General features: G+C 44.5%; 2 protein-coding genes across 3 annotated transcripts in view; one reads left to right on the forward strand and one right to left on the reverse strand.

Annotated features, from left to right (window-relative positions):
- LOC120424935 (uncharacterized) overlaps positions 1 to 26,043 on the forward strand; it is a 211,274-nt gene that overhangs the window by 154,422 nt on the left and 30,809 nt on the right. The gene's annotated exons all lie outside the window — the stretch shown is intronic.
- LOC120428948 (ubiquitin-conjugating enzyme E2 G2) lies at positions 6,975 to 8,103 on the reverse strand. 2 transcript variants are annotated; one of them, XM_039594089.2, is made up of 7 exons: positions 8,011 to 8,103; positions 7,879 to 7,944; positions 7,637 to 7,718; positions 7,458 to 7,576; positions 7,316 to 7,375; positions 7,178 to 7,258; positions 6,975 to 7,117 (listed from the first exon to the last, which is right to left on the reverse strand). In XM_039594089.2, the coding sequence occupies exons 2-7, from the start codon at positions 7,919 to 7,921 to the stop codon at positions 6,999 to 7,001; spliced, it is 504 nt and encodes a 167-aa protein (XP_039450023.1). In that variant the 5' UTR covers positions 7,922 to 7,944; positions 8,011 to 8,103; the 3' UTR covers positions 6,975 to 6,998. The 2 variants fall into 2 exon arrangements, with proteins under 2 accessions (XP_039450023.1, XP_039450022.1); XM_039594088.2 differs by having other exon boundaries at positions 7,879 to 8,058.

The following is a 26,043-nucleotide window of genomic DNA, read 5'->3' on the forward strand; positions in this document are numbered from 1 at the left end:
GCAACCCGAATAGGTTGTGGGCCCACAGTAGTGAAGATTTGAGTTTTCCGCGAGTGAAAGTCGGGAAAAGTCGTTTTTTCTGATCGGACTTTGTGCGTCGCGTGCATCAGTGAAAAACAAGATGGCGGACGCGAAGGTGCAGGTGGAAAAGTTGAACGACGAGAACTATGTGATGTGGAAGTTCAAGATGGAACTTCTGCTCTTCAAGGAAGGCCTGACCGCAACGGTGACGGAGGAAAAACCGGCCACTCCGGATGCAGCCTGGCTCAAAAAGGACGGAGATGCCAAGGTGGCGATCGGGCTGGCCGTGGAGAACGATCAAAAAAACGAAAAACGAAGTTGACTTTTATAGCTGTCGGCCACCATTGCTAGTACCAACCACTAGTGTCTTCCTTTTTATCTACAAGGACTTCGCCGCCCTGGGCTCCTAAGTGTATGAAAGTATGGCACGGAGCGACGGCGCCGAATACCCATATTTACACAAAGAATTTTAGAGTGCCCGCCGCGGGATTCGAACCGGCGACCTCTGGATTGTGAGTCCAGTGCGCGGTCCGATTGATCCACACGGGCGGGACCAACGATCAACTCGTCCACATTTGTCGGAAGACGACGTCGAAGGAGATGTGGGACGCGTTGGAGGAAATCCACGGGGAGTCGAACTACAGCAACACACTGCACGTTTTGCGGAAGTTGTGTTCGTTGCGGCTCAGAGAAGGCGGCAACCTCCCGGAGCACCTCAAGGAGATGACGGCGATGGCAAACCATCTGGAGATGAACGGCGAAGGCTTGAAGGAGACAACGTTCGTGGGGCTCATTATCTCGAGCCTGCCGCCGTCGTACGGGAGCTTGATCAACGTGATCGAAAATCTCCCGAAGGCGGAGATCAAGTTGGACAACATCAAGGGCAAGCTCCGGGATGAATGGCGACGCCGTCGGGATTGCTCGGAAGACGAGCAGCTGCACGAGAAGGCGCTCAAGAGCTCAGTTGGTGGCAGTTCCAAGGCGACCGACAAGAAGAAAACGAAGAAGGACGGTGCGTGCCACAACTGTGGGGCTGTCGGTCACTGGAAACGCGATTGCCCGAAGCTGTCCAAGGCAACGTCGGGTTCACCGAAGGCGAATCTGGCAGTGGAGCGACCAGCTGGGATGGAGATGTGTCTGGCCGTAAGTGGAGAGTGTAGCCCAAACCGGTGGTACTTGGACTCCGGTGCTACTTCCCACATGACGTCCAACACATCGCTCTTGAACAACGTGGACGCATCGAAGCAGCCGGACATTTGTCTGGCGGATGGAACCAGGATCAAATCCAGCGGCGCGGGCACTGGGAAGCTGATCTCCGTGACGGGCAGTGGAATCCGGATGTCGGTCACTCTGGCCGATGTGTACCACGTGCCGTCTCTCGCCGGGAATCTCCTCTCGGTCAGCCGGATGTGTGATTTGGGGTACGCCGTGTGTTTCGACAAAGCTGGCTGTAAAGTGATGCGGGGCGAAGAAGTTGTGCTAGTGGGGGAAAGAAGCGGCGGCTTGTACCGGCTGAAGGAATTCCCCGAGCGCGCCCTGGTCTCGAAGGCGGAGCATCCAGCGTTGTGTGAGCACATGTGGCATCGGCTCCTGGGTCACCGAGATCCCGATGCGGTGTCGAAGATTGTGCGGGAAGATCTGGGCTTCGGCCTGAAGATAGAAAAGTGCGCCGTAAAGTGTGTTTGTGAAGTGTGCCTGAAGGGGAAAATGAGTCGTGACAGTTTTCCGAAGCAGTCGCAGAGCAAATCCAGCGCCGTTGGGGATCTGATTCACACCGATGTGGGTGGCCCCATGGAGGAGGCCACGCCAAGTGGCAACAGGTTCTACGTGATTTTTGTGGACGACTACAGTTGCTACACCGTGCTGTGCCTGTTGAAGAAGAAGTCGGAAGTGGAAGAGAAGATCCGGGAGTACTGCAGCCTGATGAAAAATCAGTTCGGGTACTACCCAAAAGTGATCCGTTCGGACGGCGGAGGGGAATATTCAAGTGCAACGCTGAAGAAGTACCTGGCCGAGAACGGTGTTGTGCTGCAACAGACGGCGCCGTATTCGCCGCAACAGAACGGCAAGGCGGAGCGAAAGAACCGCTACGTGGTGGAGATGGCGCGCTGTCTGCTGGTGGAGTCGAACTTGGGGAAGAAGTACTGGGGCGAGGCGATCAGCACTGCCAACTACCTGCAGAATCGCTTGCCTACTTCGACCGTGGAGAGAACACCTTACGAGCTGTGGCACAGAAAGAAGCCATCATACACCCATCTGCGTGTGTTCGGTTCGGAAGCCTACGTCCACGTACCCAAGGAGAAACGCCGTAAACTGGACGCCAAGGCCGTGAAGATGACTTTCGTCGGCTACGCGAAGGGGCGTAAAGCCTACCGTTTCCTGCATCCGGATGCCGACTGGATCGTCATTAGCCGCGATGCCAAGTTTCTGGAGAGCACCGGTGAAGAGGCAGTACAAGACAGCGGCGACCTGTTCGCGGACGAGGCAGAGCCTGATGCGGCCAAGGAACCGGAAACGTTTGACGTGCCGATCAGCGGCGGAGAGCAGCGCAATCGCGAACCCGCGGTTGCTGGCCCGAGTGCAGAAACGACCGAAGACGACGTGGAGCAACTAGAGCCAGACGTGGAGCAGATTGAGCTGGACGGGGACACGACCGACGAAACAGGAAGTTCCGAACTGGAGACGTCCGTGTACGAAAACGCGTCGGAGGGAGATTTGTCTTTCCACGGGTTCCCTCTCGACGATATTGCGCGGCGCTCGCTGCGATCAACGAAGGGTGTGCCACCAGTCCGTTTTGACGAAGCTTTCGTGGTTGCTGCGTCTCCCACGAACGACGAAGCGGAACCAACCAGTGTGCGGGAGGCGTTGCGGTGTGACCAAAGTGTTGAGTGGAAAAGTGCCATGGAAGAAGAGCTGCAGTCACACGCTGAAAACGGAACCTGGGAGCTGGTGCCGCTGCCGCCTGGCCGCAAACCCGTCGGCTGTCGCTGGGTGTACAAGGTCAAGAGGAACGCCGCGGGCGAGGCCATCAAGTACAAAGCTCGTCTGGTAGCCCAGGGCTACTGTCAAAAGTTCGGACAGGACTACGATGAAGTGTTTGCGCCAGTTATCAAGCAAACAACGCTGCGGATGCTACTGGCCATCGCAAGCAAACACAACTTGCAGCTGCGACACTTCGACGTCAAGACGGCGTACTTGAACGGGGTGCTGCAAGAGGAACTGTACATGAAGCAGCCCGCCGGATTCGAAGAGCAAGGCAAGGAGGACCTGGTGTGCCGTTTGAGGAGGAGCATTTACGGGCTTAAACAGTCGGCCCGTTGCTGGAACCAGCGTCTGCACACGGTCCTCGAGCAGCTGGAGTTCGAGCAGAGCACCGCAGATCCCTGTCTCTACGTGAAGGTCGTCGAAGGTAAGCGCATCTACCTGTTAGTCTACGTTGACGACATCTTGGTCGGCTGCAAGTCTGGGGGCGAAATCGAGAAGATCTATTCGTTGCTCAAGAAGGAGTTCAAGATGACTGACCTTGGCCCAGCTAACTTTTTTCTGGGGCTGGAGGTCAAGTGCAACGACGGGAAGTACGGCATTTCCCTCGAAGGCTATATCAGCCGTATAGCTGAACGTTTCGGACTCTCGGATGCCAAAGGTGCCAAATCTCCAATGGACGAAGGATTCATCAAGACCGTAGAAGAAAGTCATCCACTTGAGAACAGCACGGAGTACCGGAGCCTCGTCGGCGCGCTCCTCTATGTGGCGGTTTGTGCCAGACCGGACATAGCAGTCAGTGCCTCGATACTCGGACGGAGTGTCACGGCGCCCACGCAGGCGGACATGACGGCGGCCAAGCGAGTGGTCCGCTACCTCAAAGCCACGAAATCCTGGCAGCTCCGCTACGACGATCCAGACGGAGAATTGGTCGGCTACTCCGACGCGGATTGGGCCGGCGATTTGAAGACCAGGAAATCTACGACCGGATCCGTCTTCCTCTATTCCGGAGGAGCTGTTTCCTGGGCGAGCCGTCTCCAGCAGTGCGTGACTCTGTCGTCCATGGAATCGGAGTTCGTCGCTCTTTGCGACACATCCCAAGAAGCAGTCTGGCTGCTGACCCTGATGGAAGACTTCGGCGAACCGGAGCAGAAACCGTTGACCATCAAGGAGGACAACCAAAGTTGCATCAAATTTGTTGCAGCAGAAAGAACAACGCGGCGTTCCAAGCACGTAGATACCAAGCACTGCTACGTGAAGGAACTCTGTGAACGGAAGGTGCTACAGCTGAAGTACTGTCCGACCGAGGACATGATTGCGGACGTGCTCACCAAACCCGTAGGAGCCGTGAAGCACCGGAAGCTGGCTTCGCTGCTTGGACTTGCAGCGCACGGCAGTGGTCGTTGAGGAGGAGTATTAGAGTGTAAACAACGACTGTCCTATCCCTCGACCGTTGTCGCCACTTTGACAGTTGTGCTTCCTTTCTTGCTTGCGAGCAACAACGCCTTCTGCGTTTTGCCACTTCCGTTTCTCACTCTCATAGTTGATCTCGAACTGTAAACCTCGCGCTAATCGAAATACACAATAATTCGTTTGTAAAACTCATTTCTCGCGTTTGTTTCCGTTGAACTGTGCAACCCGAATACTTTTCCATGGAAATGTTGAAACAATGGTGTGTTATTTAAATATTTATATTACAAATTCTGAAAGTACGTTAAATTTGCCATAAGAATCAACAGAGCGAGTTGTGGCGCTATAACCATGGCAAATAGTGTCCAGGGCATTTGTGGAAATACTATGTCCCATCCTAGAGGGTCCCGGAGCACCAAAACTTCTTAGCATGGTGCTCCCAACGATAAATTGCCAAAACAAACAGGAACGTGAGCGGGGGACCCCCGTTTCTTCCTCCCCTGTAGATTCAGAAATGTATTGCTGTTTGAACACTCGTGCTCAAACTCAATCCAATTCAACGAATCATCTTTGCGGTAAACTTTACGCAGTTGGCCTGGCCGCTTTAACGTTTGTGATGTTTCAATGCATTCTAATGCAATGGCGCACTGCAAATGTTGATAATGACAAGAAGATGCTAGGCGTCAATCAACCTAAGGCATTCTCCAGGATGCCCTCGAAAGACTGGCTGCGCTAGGGATAGATTAGATTAGATTAGATTAGAAATTTGCCATAAGAATCAACATTGTCTAAGGGCGTTCGGTTTAGTGTTTTAGCAGATTGCATTATTGCAGATTGCAGCGATTTCTAGACAATCGTGCAACTTGTGGAAAGCTCTATACAAAAGTGCACACCTCAAACTACAGCAGAACAAAACTGTCTAAGACACACACCCTAGTTTAAAACTGTTTTAAAGTGGTCGAAAGCAGCAAAGCTGAGTCGAGACACGCAGCACTCTAGGCGAGACATGAAAATAAAAAAAATAAACTGAAATTCAAAAAGTCTCAAAATCTAAAAATTCTAAATTAGGAATTCCATAGTTTAGCTCCTTGAGATGTAGGTGTAAGGGCATTGCGTGTTCGTCGGGAACCTGGACCTTTTTTTTTTTTTTTCTCATAAAATTATTTTTATTAGGTCCTTTTCGGTACTGGGACCTGGTTAGGACCGAGTCGGCTTTTGTAATTACAAAAAACTTAATAATTACAGAGGATCTTGTGTGTAAATGTTAGTGGGAGGGGAGCCGATTACCCGCGGCCTACTCGGGGTTAGTAGGGAAGGGATTGATGTTAAAGACAAGGCATGGGATGGGAAGGGGGATTGTGTAGGGGTCTTGGTTGGCTCTGCTGGCCTTTTCTTTTGTCCTCAACCGCAACTCGGTGTCCAGCTGCTGGGGCGTTCTTACTTTGCTTCCGGTGCAATCCAGAAACGACGGCTTTGTGCGAAGGCGAGTTATACTAACAAAAGGAAAACTAACTGAAGGAAAACTAACTGGAAGAAAACTAAATGGATATTTTGGAATCTACGAGGAACTGATAGATCGGATAGAGAACATCAAGGTCTAGTTGAGATAACGCGTCTCGCATCGGGATTTCTGGTGGTCTTCCTCGGGCCCTGAGGGTATCTTTCAACTTAATTCTGTGAACATGGTGATCTGGACACGCCCATACGAGATGGTCGATGTCCTGATAACCCTGCCCACAGTCGCAAAGGTTCGTATCACTCATGTTGATACGGTAAAGATGAGCCTTGGACGAGTAATGGTTCGACATAAGGCGGGACATCGTTCTGATGAATCCACGCGTCAAGTCCATTCCCTTGAACCAGGCTTTTCTTTGCACCTTAGGTCGTATGGAATACATCCAACGTCCCTTGGTGTCGTCGTCCCATTGTTTTTGCCAATCCAGGAGCGCACGCTGCCTCGGCAAACCGTAGCATTCTTGTAGGCTAATTGGCCTTTCAAAAATGTCTCCACTCTCAGCACCCTTCTTGGCGAGCAAGTCCGCTTTCTCATTACCCGGAATCGAGCAATGAGCGCGGACCCACACCACCGTGATGCTGAAGGACTGAGCCGCCAGGTTGTTTAAAGTCTTGCGTATTTCCGTGAGGAAAAACGCAGACTCCCTGGTCGGCTTCAGAGACCGGATAGCCTCAACAGAGCTAAAGCTATCGGTGAAGATGAAGTAGTGGTCAGGTGGCATGGTCTCGATGATTCGCAGTGCGCAGTAAACCGCGGCTAACTCTGCGACGTAAACCGAACTCGGGTCCTTCAGCTTAAAGAACAGCTGATAAGATTCATGATAAACACCGAAGCCCGTACAGCCGTCGAGCTTGGAGCCATCGGTGAAGAATCTGTTGTTTGGAGGAAAAAACCTGGACCTTTTACGGAAAAAAAAATCGAAACAGATTTGTATGGTATGACAATCGCTGCAAGCTCTTAGGAAGCGGCCTGGATGGAAAGCACGCATCTCCTCTTTCTTGCCGGAGGAAATAGGACAGTATTAGTAAGAAAAGCAAAACACTAATTAAATAATCACATGTTTTTATTTTTATGAAGGCAGACCTAAAGATTTTCTCACAATGCGTTTGGCTATTTTGTTAAACTCATCTCTGTTTTCGCGCCACATTATTGCTGCGTCCACATTCGCTCCAGATTCGTCATTCGGTTCTGCGTAAAAATGGTCATGAATATTTTTAGGTTAATCAACACAACGAGAAAATACTATACCTGCAAGCATGCTAACGACACTCAAAAGAATTTTCTCTACACTTTGCACCGGACTCCAGCGCTCCGCCGATAGTTCGTATCCTAGGATTGAATTTGAAATATTTGTTTTTCTTTTACCAATGGAATTTATATACTTACCAAGTGGATCGTCCCCCGGGGCATGTAATATTGAAATACAAACTCTACCGTCAGCAAAAACTGAAATAAAATAGTAAAAATAAACATTTTATGCAACATTTCACACTACACATCAACAATATGGTGCATTTTAAAAACATACTGTTTGGATGAAACATCTCACAGGTGAATCGCATTTTCGGTGGACTCAGAGGATAGTCTGGCGGAAAGACGAGTTTGGCCGTAAACACCCCACCCTCGAAGCAGGTTCCTTCCGGGCCCCTAAAATGTAAAATTTAGTTCAAACAATTCGTTCATTTCAAGGTTCAAATTTGTTCCTACGTGATGAGTGCCTCCCATTCAAAAAAATTCTCCTCGCTGATTGGTCCAGCAATAATCGAATCTATTGGATTAAGCGTTAGTTCTGTCGAGGAGAGCAAAAATGAGTCGGATTAAGACAAAAATAACACAAGTTCTGCGGAATAGAAAGTAAGTGACCATGTAAATAATTGACCAAGGCCACGTAGGTTGGACGTCAAGTCGTGGCCAAGTCAGCCCCTCTAGCACCTAAAACCGATACTTACGGCGATACTCGGCCATAAGGCGCCTCAGCGCAGAACCAGCCATAACGAACTAATAGTTTTTGTTTGCTAAAATGTTAAAATTAAAACTGTTTAAAAGGTTTTCTCATTTGCACCATTTAATATTTTTCTGACGTTTTTATGTTTTCTGTTCTGTCATGCAACCTGTGACGTTCCCCGGAGAAATCGTGTACGGTGATTACAGTTTAACCTCTTTTTATTGAATATTCACCCAGTTGCCAAAACGGAATTGTTAGAGCATCTCCACCGGGCGCGCGCAGTAAGGATTTGGAAGCGCTCCACCATCACTCATCCCCACACCGGTCGCTCACAAACGCGCTCATAAAATAGCAGCTCGACCCTCGGTGAACAGCGGGTGACCCAATTTAGTCGCCCGCTAGTAGCGCACACAAATATTTGACGTCTGCTTGAAGTGAAAGGAAAATCAAGATTTTTTTTTTAAATTGACTTTTCCACGGAACTAGACATTGATGATGGACATTTTCATTGTACTGGCCACAACCCGGATTGGCCCAGTTTCCCCGGAGGAAGTTCCGTTGAAAGGATATTGGCGGCAACGATGAATATGGGCAATATTGGTGTTAAATTTCACGATTTTCAAAATCACATATGGAAATTACGAAAATGGACATTGTGAGTGGACTGGCCACAATCCGAATTGATCCGGGTTCCCCCGGGGATGTTCCGTTGAGCGAATATTGGCAGCACCGTATGAATATGGGCAATATTGGTGTTAAATTTTACGATTTTCAAAATCACATATGGAAATTACGAAAATGGACATTGTGAGTGGACTGGCCACAATCCGAATTGGTCCGGGTTCCTCTGGCGATGTTCCGTTGAAGGAACATTGAAGGAATTTATTTTTTGAATTTATTTAAATTGTGGATTGTGGATGACTTTAGCAAAAATCATTTGATATTTCTTTTCAATTCCGGGGAACTTGGACTGATGCAGTTTGTTTGAACTTTATATGTTCATTTCCGTAATTTCGATAGGTGATTTTCAAAACCGTGAAGTTTGACACCAACATATACATATAACTTCCCCCGGGAAACCCGGAACTACCTGGGGTGTGGCCAGATCACTAAAAAAAATCATTTTCGTAATTTTCACATGTGATTTTGAAAATTGTGAAGATTTATACCAATATTGCCCATATTCATACGGTGCGGCCAATGTCCTTCCAACGGAACATTCCTCGGGGAACCCGGAACCATCCGGGTTGTGGCCAGTTCGTTAAACATGTCCATTTTCGTAATTTTCACATGTGATTTTGAAAATCGTGAGGTTTGACACCAATATTGCCCATATTATACGGTGCCGCAAATGTCCCCTCAACGGAACATCCGATTCGGGTTGTGGCCAGTCCGTTTAAAATTTCCATTTTCGTAATTTTCATATGTTATATTGAAAATCGTGAATTTTGACACCAATATTGCCCATATTCGTACGGTGCCGCCAATGTCCGCTCAACGGAACATCCCCGGGGCCATTCCACTCACAATGTCCATTTTCGTGATTTCCATATGATACATATATATATGTATATATATTCTATATGTCCTTCCAACGGATCCGGGGAACCCGGAACCATCCGGGTTCTGGCCAGTCCGTTTAAATTGTCAGTTTTCGTAATTTTCATATGTGATTTTGAAAATTGTGAAGTTTGACACCAATATTGCCCATATTAATACGGTGCGGCCAATGTTCTTCCAACGGAACATCCCTGGGGGAACCCGGAACATTCCTCGGGAAACCCTGAACCATCCGGGTCCACTATAAATGTCCATTTTCATAATTTTCATATGTGATATTGAAAATCATGAAATTTAACACCAATATTGCCCATATTCATCGGAGCCGCCAATGCCCCTCCAACGGAACATCCCCCGGGAAACCTGGAACCATCCGGGTTCCGGCCAGTCCGTTTAAAATGTCAGTTTTCGTAATTTTCATATGTGATTTTGAAAATCGTGAAATTTAACACCAATATTGCCCATATTCTTACGGTGCTGCCAATATTCGCTCAACGGAACATCCCCGGGGGAACCCGGATCAATTCGGATTGTGGCCAGTCCACTCACAATGCCCATTTTCGTAATTTCCATATGTGATTTTGAAAATCGTAAAGTTTGACACCAATATTGCCCATATTCATACTGTGCCGCCAATATCCGCTCAACGGAACATCCTCGGGGGAACCCGAACCAATTCGGATTGTGGCCAGTCCACTCACAATGTCCATTTTCGTAATTTTCATATGTGATTTTGAAAATCACGAAGTTTGACACCAATATTGCACATATTCATACGGTGCCGCCAATGTAGCTCCAACGGAACATTCCCCGGGGAACCCGGACCAATCCAGGTTGCGGCCAATCTAGTTTTTTTTGGAAATAATTACTTCTGGCTTTGAAGATTTTCGCAAATTGGTCATGCCAATAAATTAAAACATATTTTATTTCGAAACGTCAAAATAAGCTGGTACTCACCCCCGGTGGGGTTGGCAGTGACTATATTACCAACCCGTTTTATCAACGACCGGTGTGGGAAGGGTGGCTAAACTAAAATAGTAGCGCTGTGGGTAAACAAAATAGTCACTCATTTATGTGCGCACCGGTGGAGATGCTCTTATGAAGCAAATCCTGTTGAGAAATGTTTCAATCAAAGTCATGAGGGCTTTTGTTAATTTGATTTGGTTAACCGCGGTGGATTTTCTTGAAATAATTTGAACTGTCAAAAATCCACCAAAACATCTACCACATTGATCACACAAAAAACTGTGGTAGAAAAATATCCACCGGTAGATCCTTGGGTGGATTTTTGACAGTTCGAAATATTTCAAGAAAATCCACCGCGGTTAACCAAATCAAATTAACAAAAGCCCTATGAGCTGCATTGTTAATTTGATTTGGTTAACCGCGGTGGATTTTCTTGAAATAATTCGAACTGTCAAGAATCCACCAAATTTGGTGGTGGATTTTTGACAGTTCGAATTATTTCAAGAAAATCCACCGCGGTTAACCAAATCAAATTAACAAAAGCCCTTTTTTGTTGTAGCCCCCACTGAGAATTTTGGCTCGAGCCTCGAGTCGATCTGGCTCGAGATCGCCTGCTAGGCTACAGAGAAAGACAGTTTGTTACTGAGAAAACTGTTTATAGAGCTTTATGACGTTTCGCGTACACACACTAGCGCACCATTTAAATATTGATTTTGCTGGCCGTACAAAATTTAACCTCAATATTTTTTGTGTACGTACACTAGGATGGTCCAAATCCGGACTTTTTTGGGGCTACCCCCTGAAATCAAAGATTGACCCATCACTAGGCTAAATTCCAAATTTGAGCTCATTCTGACCACGGGAACCCCTCCCTCCAATCGCTTAAAGTTTGTATGGGAAAAATCATCAAAATGTATGGAGAAAAGCAACTGTTTTACTTTTTTACCTGTGGAGGGTGCCATAGTTATCCGATTCTTACCATTTCTCAAATGTAGAACCTTCATTAAATTTGGAAAAACGTTATTAGCGCCCATTACTGACCTTTTTGGATATCTATTGTTGTTCACATATTACATTTGATTTTATATATCAATACAAACAATTTTAGTTGAAAATTATAATTAACATGCCAGGAACGCAGCGTAGCGGATATCAAACGAAAAAAAAGTCCAAGCCGAGAAACAGAGCACGCGCTTGTAGGTAAACAGGCAGGCAGGCAGGCAGGCGAGCAAGCTCGTGAGAGAGTTTGAACCTGAGAGAGAGCACGTGCGTGTACGAATTGGAATTAAACATCGTTGTTAGGTAGCCCCTTACAGCTGGCCGCGCAAAAATGGTCAGTAATGGGCGCTAATAACTTCGCGGGAAAAAAACCTAAAAATATGGTGTCTTCGGGAAAGTTGTTCTAAATTTAATGAAGGTTCTACATTTGAGAAATGGTAAGAATCGGATAACTATGGCGCCCTCCACAGGTAAAAAAGTAAAACAGTTGCTTTTCTCCATACATTTTGATGATTTTTCCCATACAAACTTTAAGCGATTGGAGGGAGGGGTTCCCGTGGTCAGAATGAGCTCAAATTTGAAATTTAGCCTAGTGATGGGTCAATCTTTGATTTCAGGGGGTAGCCCCAAAAAAGTCCGGATTTGGACCACCCTAACGTACACGCAATACACTCAACCCCCGGTGGTTGGTCACTTTTTCGTTTGACACTTTTTTAGTTTGTACCCCGTTGGTTGGTCAAAATCAAACTAAAAAGTGACGAACTGTCACTTTTACACAACGCTCACGCACACTATCAAAACAAACGTGCAGTGTGCGTGAACTCCGTGTAAAGAGGGGGTCAAACTAAAAAGTGACCCCGTTCGTTTGAGAACAGTTGGTGTCAAACCATCGGGGTTTGAGTGTACATGCGCACGTAGATAACTCTATTCCGTCCGGCGTGTTGGGTGGCCGGGAACGAACTTGTAGTTAGCTTGGCCTACTACACTTTTCTTCCACAGTTTGTTGTGTGATCAACGTGGTAGATATTTTGGTGGATTTTTCACAGTTCGAAATATTTCTAGAAAATCCACTGCGGTTAACCAAAGGGAGCGTTACGTAACGCAGTTAGGGGGGAGAGGGGTAGAGATCCCTCATAGGGAGACTGGTCGAAGTAAATTTGACGTACCCAAACAGACACGAGTTTGACGTATCCAAACGAGCATTTGCCTTTACGCCCAGCAAAACTTATCGGTGTTGCCAAGCTCAAAACATACGTTGCCAGATCGATTTATCAAGCTTAGACCAGTCTCCCTATTTAGGGTCTCTAGAGAGGGGGTGTCGGCGTCTGTTACGAAATGTTATAACGTATACGTCTTTGGCCAAAAATGACCTCTGGAAAAAATCAACTTGGAATTGCTTGATAGCAAATATTTGAATTTTTTTATTAGAATCATATGATACCGTGGCAAATGGGCAGTATTCATGATTGCTGAGAGTCGCAGGACTCTCGCCCTTTGCTATTAGTAAGTATCTAGCAAAGCAAAGGGTATAATGCATTTGATACTGTCAACTCCCATTCGGCTGTGTTCTCGTCGCTGCCATGTTGTAAACTGGAGCCGAGGGAGGTCCTGTTGTGAATTCTAGGTAGAATTCGCCATCACCCAAGACACGAAGGCACGAAGGATAGACCATGTCTTGGGGGGTGAAAGGATGATAGGATTTAGTGATAATACCACAATTTTAATATTTGTTTTTCTCTCTTATTTCAGGGGATATCTGGTCTGAGGGGGAGGTGTCCACGTGCTTCCATCCCGCCAGTTCATATGTATAGCCTTAGTGTTGTGTTCACTGTATTTGATATTTTGTGAACCATATCGTATGCTGTACTCGACAGATATGGACTAGTTCCTGGCCGGGCTGATGGGTCTCGCAGCTGGCTAGTTGAACGTACCTGTTAGAACATCAAATCATGATGTTTTATCCTTTTGTTTCCTTAGTAACAGGAGAATAGTTAGTTCAGCAAGGGAAGCAACAGTTTGATCCGTTCAGCTGTTGAAGCAATTGCTTTCGATTCAAACTTGTGCTGAATATTCTTGGACTACCTAGACTACTGATCAAAGGAAACAAACACGAGGGTACAAAGGGATAAGCTCCCCCCGGATGGGGCTAAATTGTGGAACGCTCCCAGTGAGTTTTACTGAGCTGCTTTGGACATTTTAGGTAATAGGGGAAATCTACCCATTTTAATCCTAATAAGCGGTCGTGTTTGAATGATGCTGGATAATCTAGAGTCTCCCTTGAATTTTACTAAAACCAAGTACACCAACGAGTAGAGCAAGTTTTTGTGAACATTTCTGTTTATTTTCACTTTCACTAAAAGTTATTCTATTTCTTTACCAAGCATTTAACAAAAAAAAATCCCAATGGTATTCTAATCGAGGCGAATGCATTGGGCCACGCCCATTTTTCTAATATCGGCTTAGAGCATCATTACCGGTGCGTTGCGGAAATTGTTGCTATTTTATTAACCCGTAACGCTTCTATTTTAGTTTAGTCACCCGGTCCCACACCGGTCGTTGCTAAATTGGGTTAGCAATTTGCTACCCGGCAACCTTACCGGTGGTTGCTGAACTACTTGTTCGGCAGTTTAATGAAAAAGTTTCGAGATCGTTCTTTGAAGAAAATATAATAACTTTAATTCGCTATCATCGTTTAAAAGAGAAACACGACTATTGACATTTTGAGGTCCATGAATGACCTGACCACTCTCCAGGTTGTCCCGGTAATCCCCAGGGATGTTCCGGAGGAGGGACAATTCCGGAATTGTGGTCCACCGGACATGATGGGTATCAAACTTCAGGATTTTCAAAGATAAACACGACTATTGACATTTTGTGGTCCATGAGTGACCTGACCACTCTCCAGGTTGTCCCAGTAACCCCCAGGGATGTTCCGGAGGAGGGACAATTCCGGAATTGTGGTCCACCGGGCATGATGGGTATCAAACTTCATGATTTTCAAATATAAACACGACTACGAAATGTTGAGGTCCATGAATGTCCTGACCACTATTCAGGTTGTCCCGGTAACCCCCAGGGACAATTCCGGAATTGTGGTCCACCGGACATGATGGGTATCAAACTTCAGGATTTTCAAAGATAAACACGACTATTGACATTATGTGGTCCATGAGTGACCTGACCACTCTCCAGGTTGTCCCAGTAACCCCCAGGGATGTTCCGGAGGAGGGATAATTCCGGAATTGTGGTCCAACGGGCATGATGGGTATCAAACTTCATGATTTTCAAATATAAACACGACTACGAAATGTTGAGGTCCATGAATGTCCTGACCACTATTCAGGTTGTCCCGGTAACCCCCAGGGACAATTCCGGAATTGTGGTCCACCGGACATGATGGGTATCAAACTTCAGGATTTTCAAAGATAAACACGACTATTGACATTATGTGGTCCATGAGTGACCTGACCACTCTCCAGGTTGTCCCAGTAACCCCCAGGGATGTTCCGGAGGAGGGATAATTCCAGAATTGTGGTCCACCGGGCATGATGGGTATCAAACTTCATGATTTTCAAATATAAACACGACTACGAAATGTTGAGGTCCATGAATGTCCTGACCACTATTCAGGTTGTCCCGGTACCCCCAGGGATGCTCCGGAGGAGGGACAATTCCGGAATTGCGGTCCACCGGACATGATTGGTACAAAACTTCAATGTTTTGAAAGATAAACAAGAATATCAACATTCGGAGGTCTATGATTGACCTGACCACTCTCCAGACTGAAAAAAGACAAAAGACAAAAAAATAAAAAAATATAAAAATTTAAATAACAAGCCATAGTCTTCACAATTAAATGAAAAAAGTGTTTTAAAATGCATTTTACACTAGTTCAGTTGTTTTGCAATCATTAGTTTTCAAAAAATCTAAGACCAAATGCAAGAAGAATGTATTTTAATTTGATTTCAGTTGGTTGCACTTGAATTTTCATTGAAATTTTGAAGTTTATTGTAAAAATATTTTTTTTGCCCCCTGATTTTTCGGGCCAATTTTGAAGGGGGGGGTGACAAAAACTTTTAAAAATATTTGTACCAGCCTTATGTGTGGTCTCTATTGCGAGTTTCTACTTCGAGTCCAGGAATCCGTGTGTTTAGGTCAATTCTAGTAATACGTTTAGTAGGCAAGTGATAGGGGTACCTTTTGGTAAATAATCCGCTAGGTTATTTACCACCCTTTTCCTAGATTTGAAGATTTGAAACAAATAATTTCTATGCTACCAAGTCAGTATCTGAAACATTCATAGTTGTAAGGAAAATCCACATCTCTATACAAGCACAAATTAAACAAAATTGTAACATGCTAACTCGAAAAATAAAAGTTGAATTGAATTGAATTTTGGTAAATAGGCCGGATCTGAAAAGTCTATGGTTACCGGTTAAAGAATGAATGTCATTAGGTGTGTACCTTTGCCCCTCTATACTCTACCAAGTGTGTACACTCCCTCAAACAGATCATTTGCGCCAACATTTGGCATCAACATAACTACTTTAACTGGGAGCAGTTTCAGAAGTGGATTAAACTTTGGCATTGGTTCCGGCCTACTTTAAGCAACACCTCCAACAAATCCAGTGGCCTTCGAAGAACCAGCCTGTTTCGAAACACTTCCACATTATAGGACCAGGAACGTACACTTGGTGGCCTCGGTACAGGAAATGTTGGCGGAATCACTGACACCGTCTTCGAAGACGCTTATGGTACATTCGATTGAAGGCTAGTTCCGCACTGATTGCCGCACTCAGAGCTGTCAAAGTGTTTTTTTTTTAAGAAACTCGCGCTAGTTTTGCACAAGTTTCACCGCCATCTTGGAACCGCACTCGATGCATACTACATGCTGAGCAAGGTTATGTTCAACGCGATGAAAAAGACCTCCAAGGTGCGTGCATTGGAGTTGATTTCAATAGATCCATTCCTCACCTGACGTATATCCGTCAGTAGAACCTGTAACTTTCCAATTGTTTACCCAAAGATTGAGATTTTGTGGATTCCAGGCTTTACCGCTCGATAATCGCCGTCAGGTCAAATCACTGCCAGTCTAGGAGGGGAAGTGAAATTAGGGACTAGGGGAGAGTGGGGAGACTTGATCTCCTTTTTTTGTATCGCACATAACTCTGTCAATTTCTCACAAAACTATGATCTTTTTGCATGAATTGAAAGCTTAAACATTCAACTACCTATGTTTGGCTGATACGGGTATTTCATCAGATAAACTCTTCGAATCATGCCAAGCGCTTTAAAAAAATATTTTAAACCGGCATTTTAAAAATGTTAGGGGTAACTTGATCACTCTTTCATAATTTTGAAGAAATCTTATTCATCCAAACTTTTAATTTTCTATAAGTTACAGCAATTTCACATTAAACCTGTACGTTTGTGTTCAAAACATAACAAGTTTAGCATGCAAAATATTTAAAAACTTAAAATTTTCTTTTTTAGGCCAAAATTGAGCATGTTTACAAAAGCTGGTAATTTTTGTTTACAAAACTTTTGAAAAATGGTTCAAACTGCAGTAAGTTATGTACAACTATACTAAAAAAAACTATGTACGAAAACACAGCCCAATTATTTAATCTTGAGGCTGATTCCAGTGACTGTAAAAATGCAGGGATCAAGTCTCCCTAAACGCACATTTTTAAACAATTGATTGTAAAAATAGTATGACGATAAATTTAACGTCAAATGCGTAAGGGTTTTTTAGTTGATATGTTTATCAAACAATTCATGTATAAAAAATATTTTTTCGAGTAATTTTTAAGTGTTTTCTATACTTATCAAAACAAAGAAAAAAGATCTCTTGGAAGTTTTTTGCAGCACTTCATAGAAAAATGTGTGTAACTCAATCTAAACATTTATTTTTTTTCTTTGTTTTCTACAATGAGTTTTAGTCAATTTCGCAAAACTTTCTAGAAGAAAGCTAATTGTTTTACCCACAGAACGAGATACAAGCTTGGGATCAAGTCTCCCCGGGGATCAAGTCTCCCCACTCTCCCCTACTTATTTTAAACTCTGCCACTCAACGTACAGGTCCTTAATTCCGTGGTACTTCGCAAATAGGTACTTGACCGGGAGTGTGCCCCAGGTTTCGACGAACCCATGCTCTCCGCAAATGCTGGCCAACCGGACCCGGATCGATCGTAACATCATCCTCCCAGTTGATTTTAGCTAGGATGGACAAGTAGCCACTTGGTCATGAAGTGGTCAAAAATAATTCCTTACAAAATTTCAGGGCATTTGATATGTAACATGATGAGGTTCGAACCAATCCGCCAAATGACCAAACCCGGGTTTACGGAATCCGACAGAACCGGTTCCGAACTGGACAAGTCATGACTTGGTCATGAAAATGGTCAAAAATAATTCCCTATAACATTTCAGGGCATTTGATATGTAACATGCTGAGGTTCGAACCAATCCGCCAAATGACCAAACCCGGGTTTACGGAATCCGTCGGAACCGGTTCCGGAGTGGACAAGTGGCCACTTGGTAATGAAAGTGGTCAAAAATAATTCCTTACGAAATTTCAGGACATTTCATACGTAACATGATGAGGTTCGAACCAATTCGCCAAATGACCGTACCCGGGTTCACGGAATCCGACGGAACCGGTTCCGGAGTGGACAAGTGGCCACTTGGTCATGAAATTGGTCAAAAATAATTCCTTACAAAATTTCAGGCCATTTGAAATGTAGCATGATGAGGTTCGAACCAATCCGCCAAATTACCAAACCCGGGTTTACGGAATCCGACGGAACCGGTTCCGGAGTGGACAAGTGGCCACTTTGTCATGAAATTGGTCAAAAATAATTCCTTGCTAAATTTCAGGGCATTTGATATGTAACATGATGAGGTTCGAACCAATCCGCCACATGACCAAACCCGGGTTTACGGAATCCGTCGGAACCGGTTCCGGAGTGGACAAGTGGCCACTTGGTCATGAAATTGGTCAAAAATAATTCCTTACAAAATTTCAGGCCATTTGAAATGTAGCATGATGAGGTTCGAACCAATCCGCCAAATTACCAAACCCGGGTTTACGGAATCCGACGGAACCGGTTCCGGAGTGGACAAGTGGCCACTTTGTCATGAAATTGGTCAAAAATAATTCCTTGCTAAATTTCAGGGCATTTGATATGTAACATGATGAGGTTCGAACCAATCCGCCAAATGACCAAACCCGGGTTTACGGAATCCGTCGGAACCGGTTCCGGAGTGGACAAGTGGCCACTTGGTCATGAAATTGGTCAAAAATAATTCCTTACAAAATTTCAGGCCATTTGAAATGTAGCATGATGAGGTTCGAACCAATCCGCCAAATTACCAAACCCGGGTTTACGGAATCCGACGGAACCGGTTCCGGAGTGGACAAGTGGCCACTTTGTCATGAAATTGGTCAAAAATAATTCCTTGCTAAATTTCAGGGCATTTGATATGTAACATGATGAGGTTCGAACCAATCCGCCACATGACCAAACCCGGGTTTACGGAATCCGTCGGAACCGGTTCCGGAGTGGACAAGTGGCCACTTGGTCATGAAATTGGTCAAAAATAATTCCTTACAAAATTTCAGGCCATTTGAAATGTAGCATGATGAGGTTCGAACCAATCCGCCACATGACCAAACCCGGGTTTACGGAATCCGTCGGAACCGGTTCCGGAGTGGACAAGTGGCTACTTGGTAATGAAAGTGGTCAACATAGACTCTTCACAAAATTTAAGATCAATCGACATAAAAAAATTCTCAAAATCAATTTGAATTTGAACAAAAAAGCGCTACCGGGCCATGCACTCTCCCCATGCTCTCGTCGGCCTACGTGCCCTAGTCCGTCGTTCCGTCCAGGCGGTCCTTCATTCTGCGCGGTGACTACGTGACTGGGTAATTTCCAAATCACGGAGGTGTCCTGCTGTTGAATCCACTGCGACCGCTTCCGGAACAACTGCAGGAGTGGCGCGAGCAATGTCGGGTTTATCTCAGGCTCCTCGTACAAATCTGCCCCGGGAAAAAAAACCCGTCGTTCCAAATTACACTACCCAAAACTGTTGTTAAATCCACAACTATTTCGCGACGGGGAATTTTCAACCCGGAACCACCGACGAAAAACGAAAAAAACATAAACAAACACAGAAGCTACGTCTGCTTGGTACGAACTTTGACAGTTCAAAGTTTTAGCTGCGTTGCTAGCGCGTTGCCAAATTTGGTAACTCGCTCCCAACCGAGGCGTTACGTTTTAGTTTAGCAACGCATTTGGCAACGACCGGTGTGGGAGCAAAGTTACTATCACGCGTTACAAAACCTTAAAACCTGCCTAATACTCACGCTGGTAAGGTTGCTCTTATAGGGAAAGTTTCCTGGCATCGCTGGCTGTGCTGCTGGTGGTGTTGACGGCCAGCCTTTGTTCTTTTTTGCCTTCGTCTCTCGCTCGGTTTTCTTCAGCCTTCGGTTGGAATGCAAAGTGGAAATTGAAACGTCAAACGACTTGGCGCGTTTGTTTTTTTGATGGCGCTTGCTAATTTATTACATTTTTCGGGATTATTCTTCAAGTGAGTGCCTTACTAATGATCAAAAGAACATGTTGCCGGTAGTTGGAAGCAATTTCATATCTTAAGCGCCGTGAAAAAGTAAGCGAAAGTGAAAAGTTAATTTTGACGATATTCATTAAGCGTTTGAGGGATTCTCGTGTGTGTCACTGTGTGTGCCAACAAAATGATGAGAAGTGGTCTCGCAAAATACAAATTATGATCAAAAGTGCATTAAATGTGATCTTTTTGGCCAGTAAGTGGCATACATTTGCGTGCTTACTCGAGGCGGTGCTGTTGCTGGTAAGTTTATAGCCCAAATAGTATTTTTGGAGCTTTAATCGAGCATCAAACTCTCCATATGACGAAGATAGGTGTTTGATTGGAAAGGGTAGATTTCCCCTAGTAGTATGAAAATAGTTAAAGCTCGGTATTAATTCACTGGGAGGTCGTGTGCAAATTCCCGTGCTTGTGAAGTTCTGTTTCTGTGTCACGGTTGTGTTAGCTAGTAACATGTTTGACATTACACTACAAACCAGCAGTGATTAGTTATGCGGAATTCTCCAAGTACGGGAACACGATGAAAATTAGACGACCCGAAGAAATAGTGAAAGTGATAGTGAAAGCAAAATAAATAAAGTGTCTATAAAGAATCATGAAGTGAAAATATTATTATAATTATTTATATTTAATATTATATTACGCTTTACATCTGAGTTGAAACTCACTATCAGAATCTAATGTTTTCTTGTGTTCTCTTTTGTTCTTTTCGTTTCAAACTGAATGAGCGAGCATCTGACTTGCTACGCAGCCGCAGGATACAACAGACGACGGAGGGTCAACTTAACACCAGCTGTGATCAATACCACACCGACTGACGAGGATTGATACCAAGCTTGGTGCTCACGGCTAGATGTCCAACCGAGAGACCTCCAAGGTCGCAGGGAAGTATTAATTAGTATCGCCTTTTTATGTTTGATCCTTTTGTTAATACAAATTCCTTTGCAGATACAAACCACTGCAAAAGTATGCCTCGTGGCCTGCTTTGATCTTTTGCTTATTCTATCCGCTTTCTACCCCCAATGTGTCCTGCACGGAGAACCTGGGGTAGCTTATGGTTGACCTGGGGAGCCCGAGGAATTATGCCGTAGGTGGCTCGTATAGTCTTACTCACCTATCCTCGCGGCAAGGTCTTCCGTAGGTCTACACCCGAACATGCGACGTGGGACTGCATGAATCTTCAGCTGCTGCCGGAAGGGTGTATTCCGAAATTACCGAATTACCGAATTATATGATACCCTCGAACAAGAAACACTATCAAAAAAATCAAACCATCCACATTAACGACCCCCGGGTCTTTAGTGGTCTCTATTGCAAGTTTCTGCTCGAACCTAGGAGTCCGAAGGCTTGAATGAAGAGAGCACCCAAACCTCTTTCTACTCCAAGGAACCTTCCACTCCAGTGTTTGAACTGACGACCTTTGGATAGCGAGTCCAACCGCCGCCAGCGATTCCATCGGAGTAGGCTTGGTTTGGTGCGTTGTTTGTACTTATGGCATGGAGACGACTCCTACACCTGGAATGACTTAACGACCTAACAACAACCAAGGCCGGGACCGACATTTTACTTCCTCATCCGATGGAAAGTTGGAGCAGATGGGAATCGAACCCAGAATCATCTGCTTACAAAGCGAACAGCGTAACCATTCGGCCACGCACTGCCACAAGAAACACTGTTATAGATGGATGTTTTAACCATATATTTGAGCATCACTTTAGTTTCATTTGACCCAATGTCGCCTCTAAGGGGTAAGATTGGGTCAATTTTCAAACAATAGAGGAGAAAAGCAACTCGCGACAAAATTTTGAGGCTAGGAATTTTGGCAGGTGAGTAATTCTCTACGAAATCGGTCTTTTTTCTTCAATTTTAATTTTTGTATTATTTAATCCGACTGAAACTTTTTTGGTGCCTTCGGTATGCTCAAAGAAGCCATTTTGCATCATTAGTTTGTCCATATAATTTTCCATACAAATTTGGCAGCTCTCCATACAAAAATGATGAATGAAAATTCAAAAATCTGTATCTTTTGAAAGGTATTTTTTGATCGATTTGGTGTCTTCGGCAAAGTTGTAGGTATGGATACGGACTACACTGGAAAAAAATGATACACAGTAAAAAAAAATGTGATTTTTTATATAACTTATTATCACTAAAACTTGATTTGCAAAAAAAAAACACTATTTTTATTTTTTTTTATTTTTTGATATGTTTTAGAGGACATAAAATGACAACTTTTCAGAAATTTCCTGGTTGTGCAAAAAATCATTGACCGAGTTATGAATTTCAAATTTCAAAATTTCAAATCAAGACTAACATTTCAAAAGAGCCAATCATTCAATATTACGCCCTTTTAAAATGTTAGTCTTGGTTTAAAAATTTTGAAAATATTATTTTTGAAAAGATCGGAAAATTTCACAAATGTTTCATATATTAACATTGAAAATCGGACTATTAGTTGCTGACATATCGACATTTAAAAATGGTGGGCTGTTTGGGTGAGACTTAGAAAACATCAATTTTCCTGTTTTTAAACCTTTGCATTGAAATATCTCAGCAACTAAAGATCGTATCAACAAAGTCCGGAGAAGCAAAATATAGAGAATTTTCTCAGCTTTTCAAAAATATTTTTTTCCAAAAGTGTGCAAACATGTGCATTAATTTAAAAAAATTAAAAACTGCGACTATTTTCAAAAAAGTCACCTAAATATGGATTTATCTTGAAAACGGTGCACTTTATCAAAATTTTATCAATTCTACGCTAAACGATGTTCGATGTTATTTAAATTGTTTTTGTTATAGAGTTATCTACGTGCGCATGTATTGCGTGTACGTACACGAAAAAGATTGAGGTTAAATGTTGTACCAGCCAGCAAAACAAATGCTCGTGCTAGTGTGCGTGAGAGCAGGCTTAGATTGCTCTATTACGAGAGGTATATCGTTTTTGACGTAGACTACGTCTTACTCGAAGGTACTGGGGTGCCATTCCAAAAAACCCGGGCCGAAGGCCCAGGAATACTGCGTCATCCGTCAAACGCTTATAATTTCCTTCCCTCAAATCGAATCGGCACGATTTCTGCTGCATTCGATTCGAAAATTATTCAGCAATTTGCTATTAAATTTTCAATGTTTGCAAAATGATTTTACTCAAGGGGTAGGACAGTGAGTAACTGAGTGACTCAAATTCTCAAAATGACTCAATGTTACTCAATTTTCCTCCTGAACGATTTTCAACCAGGTTACGGAATGTTTGAATATACATTTTGACAGGTGTGCGTGTTAACAAACATGTTTGGTAAGGAAATATTTTTTAGCTCGAAATCTGCCGGGATGCTGCGCAAGTTCCGCTATTTTGAATTGATTCGACGGAACCATTCCGGAGTGATAACACGGCGACGATGTCGATGTGGAAGTAGTTCCAAGGAATGGTGCGGTTCGTGATCCTTAAATGCGCCCACGAGGCGGTTCTCAACTTTGTGGCAAGCTGGCTTCCGCAAACTCAACCGCTCCGGCCTTTGCTCCGGCATAGCTGGTAACCAGTTGGCAGTACATTGTGGCCTACCGGGAGCTAAACCCATTGCGGCTACTGATTGTTCTCCTAGGCGCTTTGGAAATAGCAACTTTCCGGTGGAACAAAGGAGAGCGGCCCAAATCTTAAGTTCAAGGTTGGAACCTGTCTTGGACGGCTTCTGTAACTTGGCCAAACTCAAAGCTGTTTATCGAACGAATCGCCTACCGTCGTAACACGTCGTCAATACCTAAATTAATGTAACGTTTGGACAAAATGATCGATCAAAAGAACTTCCTGAAAAGGCGAATCTTCCCGATCGAGATGAGATCACCTTTGGCGTCCGGAAATGACTGGTAACTTGTGGTGCTGCCAAGGAAACGCGACGGTGGTCATCGGTACGATTAAAGACTGAATATTACATATCGGATGAACCATGGGTCAGAAAGCTTGTTGCTATGGGAGTGTTCCGGAACCTGGAAATTTTTGCCCCGAAAGAAGGTGCTTTTAATTGGGATATGCGTTAAAAGATTAACGATTCTTATTAAATTATACTTAAATTTATTTTAACGTGAGTGATTAACGTTGTTACATGTTGATGCTTGTCTCGGTTTCTCAATGACCATCGTTGACCTTCTAACCATTTTGTTTCCTTCCGCCTCAATGAACATATTCGCCAGGGCTCCAGGTCAAATTGGTCCCACTGGTTTTGAGTCCGGCCGGTGGCGTCGGCCCGCTCTTTCCGTGTCGAGCTCGGGTTGCGAATAATGGTTAGCCTTCTTACCATCCGTTTCCTTGCCGATCGTGAACATAATATAGCTGCTAAAACCGTCACTCTTCCCTAACTTCCCGGTGGCTTTTGCCGGTAACTTAATTATCCTACAGATAAAAAGAGAGTTCAGTTAGCTATTTCAATGTCAAGTTTGGCAAATAAACCTGGCAACGGAGCCGTTACCTTCGACTAAGGAACTGTGGCCACGATGGGATGAGAGCTTCCAGCGGTGACAGTTTCCGATTCCGGACCACCAGTAGCCGATACCTAGATTTTTCGTGTCGGTTCCAGCAAGGCAGTTCCGGCCAACCAGCTAAAAAGAAATCGTGTCCTGTTCTTCTCCATCGGCGCTTGTGTTGCTCATCCTCATCTGGAAAAAACACATTTTCAACTTACGTAATTTTCAGTAATGCCCTTCTCCCGGTGGAACCTACCACGTCATTCATCGTGGAACGGAATTGCCTGCTAGAATCGATTTAATTGTGGCGCGGAAAAAATCCCGCTCGAAATTGTTTTCGTTATGTGCGAATTGCCACTGTCAGATTTGAAATGTCAGTGTCAAAATTCGTTACGTCCTTTGTGAAAATTGAGAAATTCTGAGTAACGAGAGTGGCTCAATTTGACTCAATGTTATTCAAAATTTCTCAAAATCACTCACTGTCCTACCCCTTGATTTTACTATTGAAAAAACTCAATGTTTTAAAATGTTTTAAAAATGCAGAGATTTTGCAAGCAAAATGAGCGCTTCCCGCTAACGGACGGGAATGTCAAGTACCTATTTTGAGGGGAAATCACCCGAGCAACGCGACCGAGTGTCGGTCGCGAAAATGGAGGGGAAGTAGCGGGCCGAAAACATATATAAGAAAGTGCGCCAGTTTTCAGAGCAACATTCACGTCTCAGACGTTGGACCAGCAGCAGCAGAGCAGAGAGACCAGAACAGCAGCAGCAGCAGAAGAGGGCCAGAACAGCAGGAGAGAGAGAGACCAGAGTGTCGCAGATAGGGCGGCAATGTTGGTAGAATTTGAATAATTCGCAAATGAGCACCAAAATGTTGTAGAGAAATCGAAATATTAGTGCAGTTATTCGAATGTTTCCAGATTCTCCGTTAGACAACGAAGATGCACACGAAGTGAGAGCAACCTCGTGTGCAATGAAATGAGCTAGCTGCGCGTGTGCAAGTGTATAAGTATGAGCGCGTCGACTGGGTAGATTGAAATTGAAATCTGCGCAACGCGCACGTTGTGAGAGAAAAAGAGAGAGAGCGAAAACGAACGAAGACTACGATCGCTGCGGAGGTGGCGTGAGAGTGTAGCTGATGAACTTCGGGATGAACACGCGCGGCGTGGTTGAGGGAAATTGAGAGAGTTACGTGTGTGTTTGTGCGCTTGTGGACCGATTGTGTCGGGACTGGCCTTCGGGTTCCGGGGATTCTTCAGTCTGGCGTTTAATGCTGTAGCGAGCGGTTGTGTTTTATGCGGTGGGTGGTGGGACCAGAAACAAACCGAAGTTTCGCTTCCGAGAGTTTAAAAAAAATGAAGACCTGGCCTGAGTTACGACAATGGCGCAGTTGTAAGGATTATTAAAAAGTTTAAGAATTTCTTCAAAAATGTTTGTTTTGATGGTCCCACAAGAAGTGAACGTAGTAACAGTGGAAATAGTGTTGTGATATAATGAGTGCCCCGAAAGGTTGGTTTGGTAAGCAGTTGGAAACCGGTAAGTTGTTTTCGTTACACAA

The sequence above is a fragment of the Culex pipiens genome, chromosome 1 (genome assembly GCF_016801865.2).
Source record: "Culex pipiens pallens isolate TS chromosome 1, TS_CPP_V2, whole genome shotgun sequence".
Taxonomy (NCBI): domain Eukaryota; kingdom Metazoa; phylum Arthropoda; class Insecta; order Diptera; family Culicidae; genus Culex; species Culex pipiens.

What these genes read in the sequence shown, in the direction of transcription:
- LOC120428948 (XM_039594089.2), bottom strand. Translation starts at nt 7,921, where the DNA reads ATGGCTGGTTCTGCGCTGAGGCGCCTTATGGCCGAGTATCGCC. An exon ending in CCTTATGGCCGAGTATCGCC is followed by an intron (nt 7,719 to 7,878) that starts GTAAGTATCGGT and finishes TCTCCTCGACAG; the next exon opens with AACTAACGCTTAATCCAATA. An exon ending in TGTCGTTAGCATGCTTGCAG is followed by an intron (nt 7,118 to 7,177) that starts GTATAGTATTTT and finishes ATTTTTACGCAG; the next exon opens with AACCGAATGACGAATCTGGA.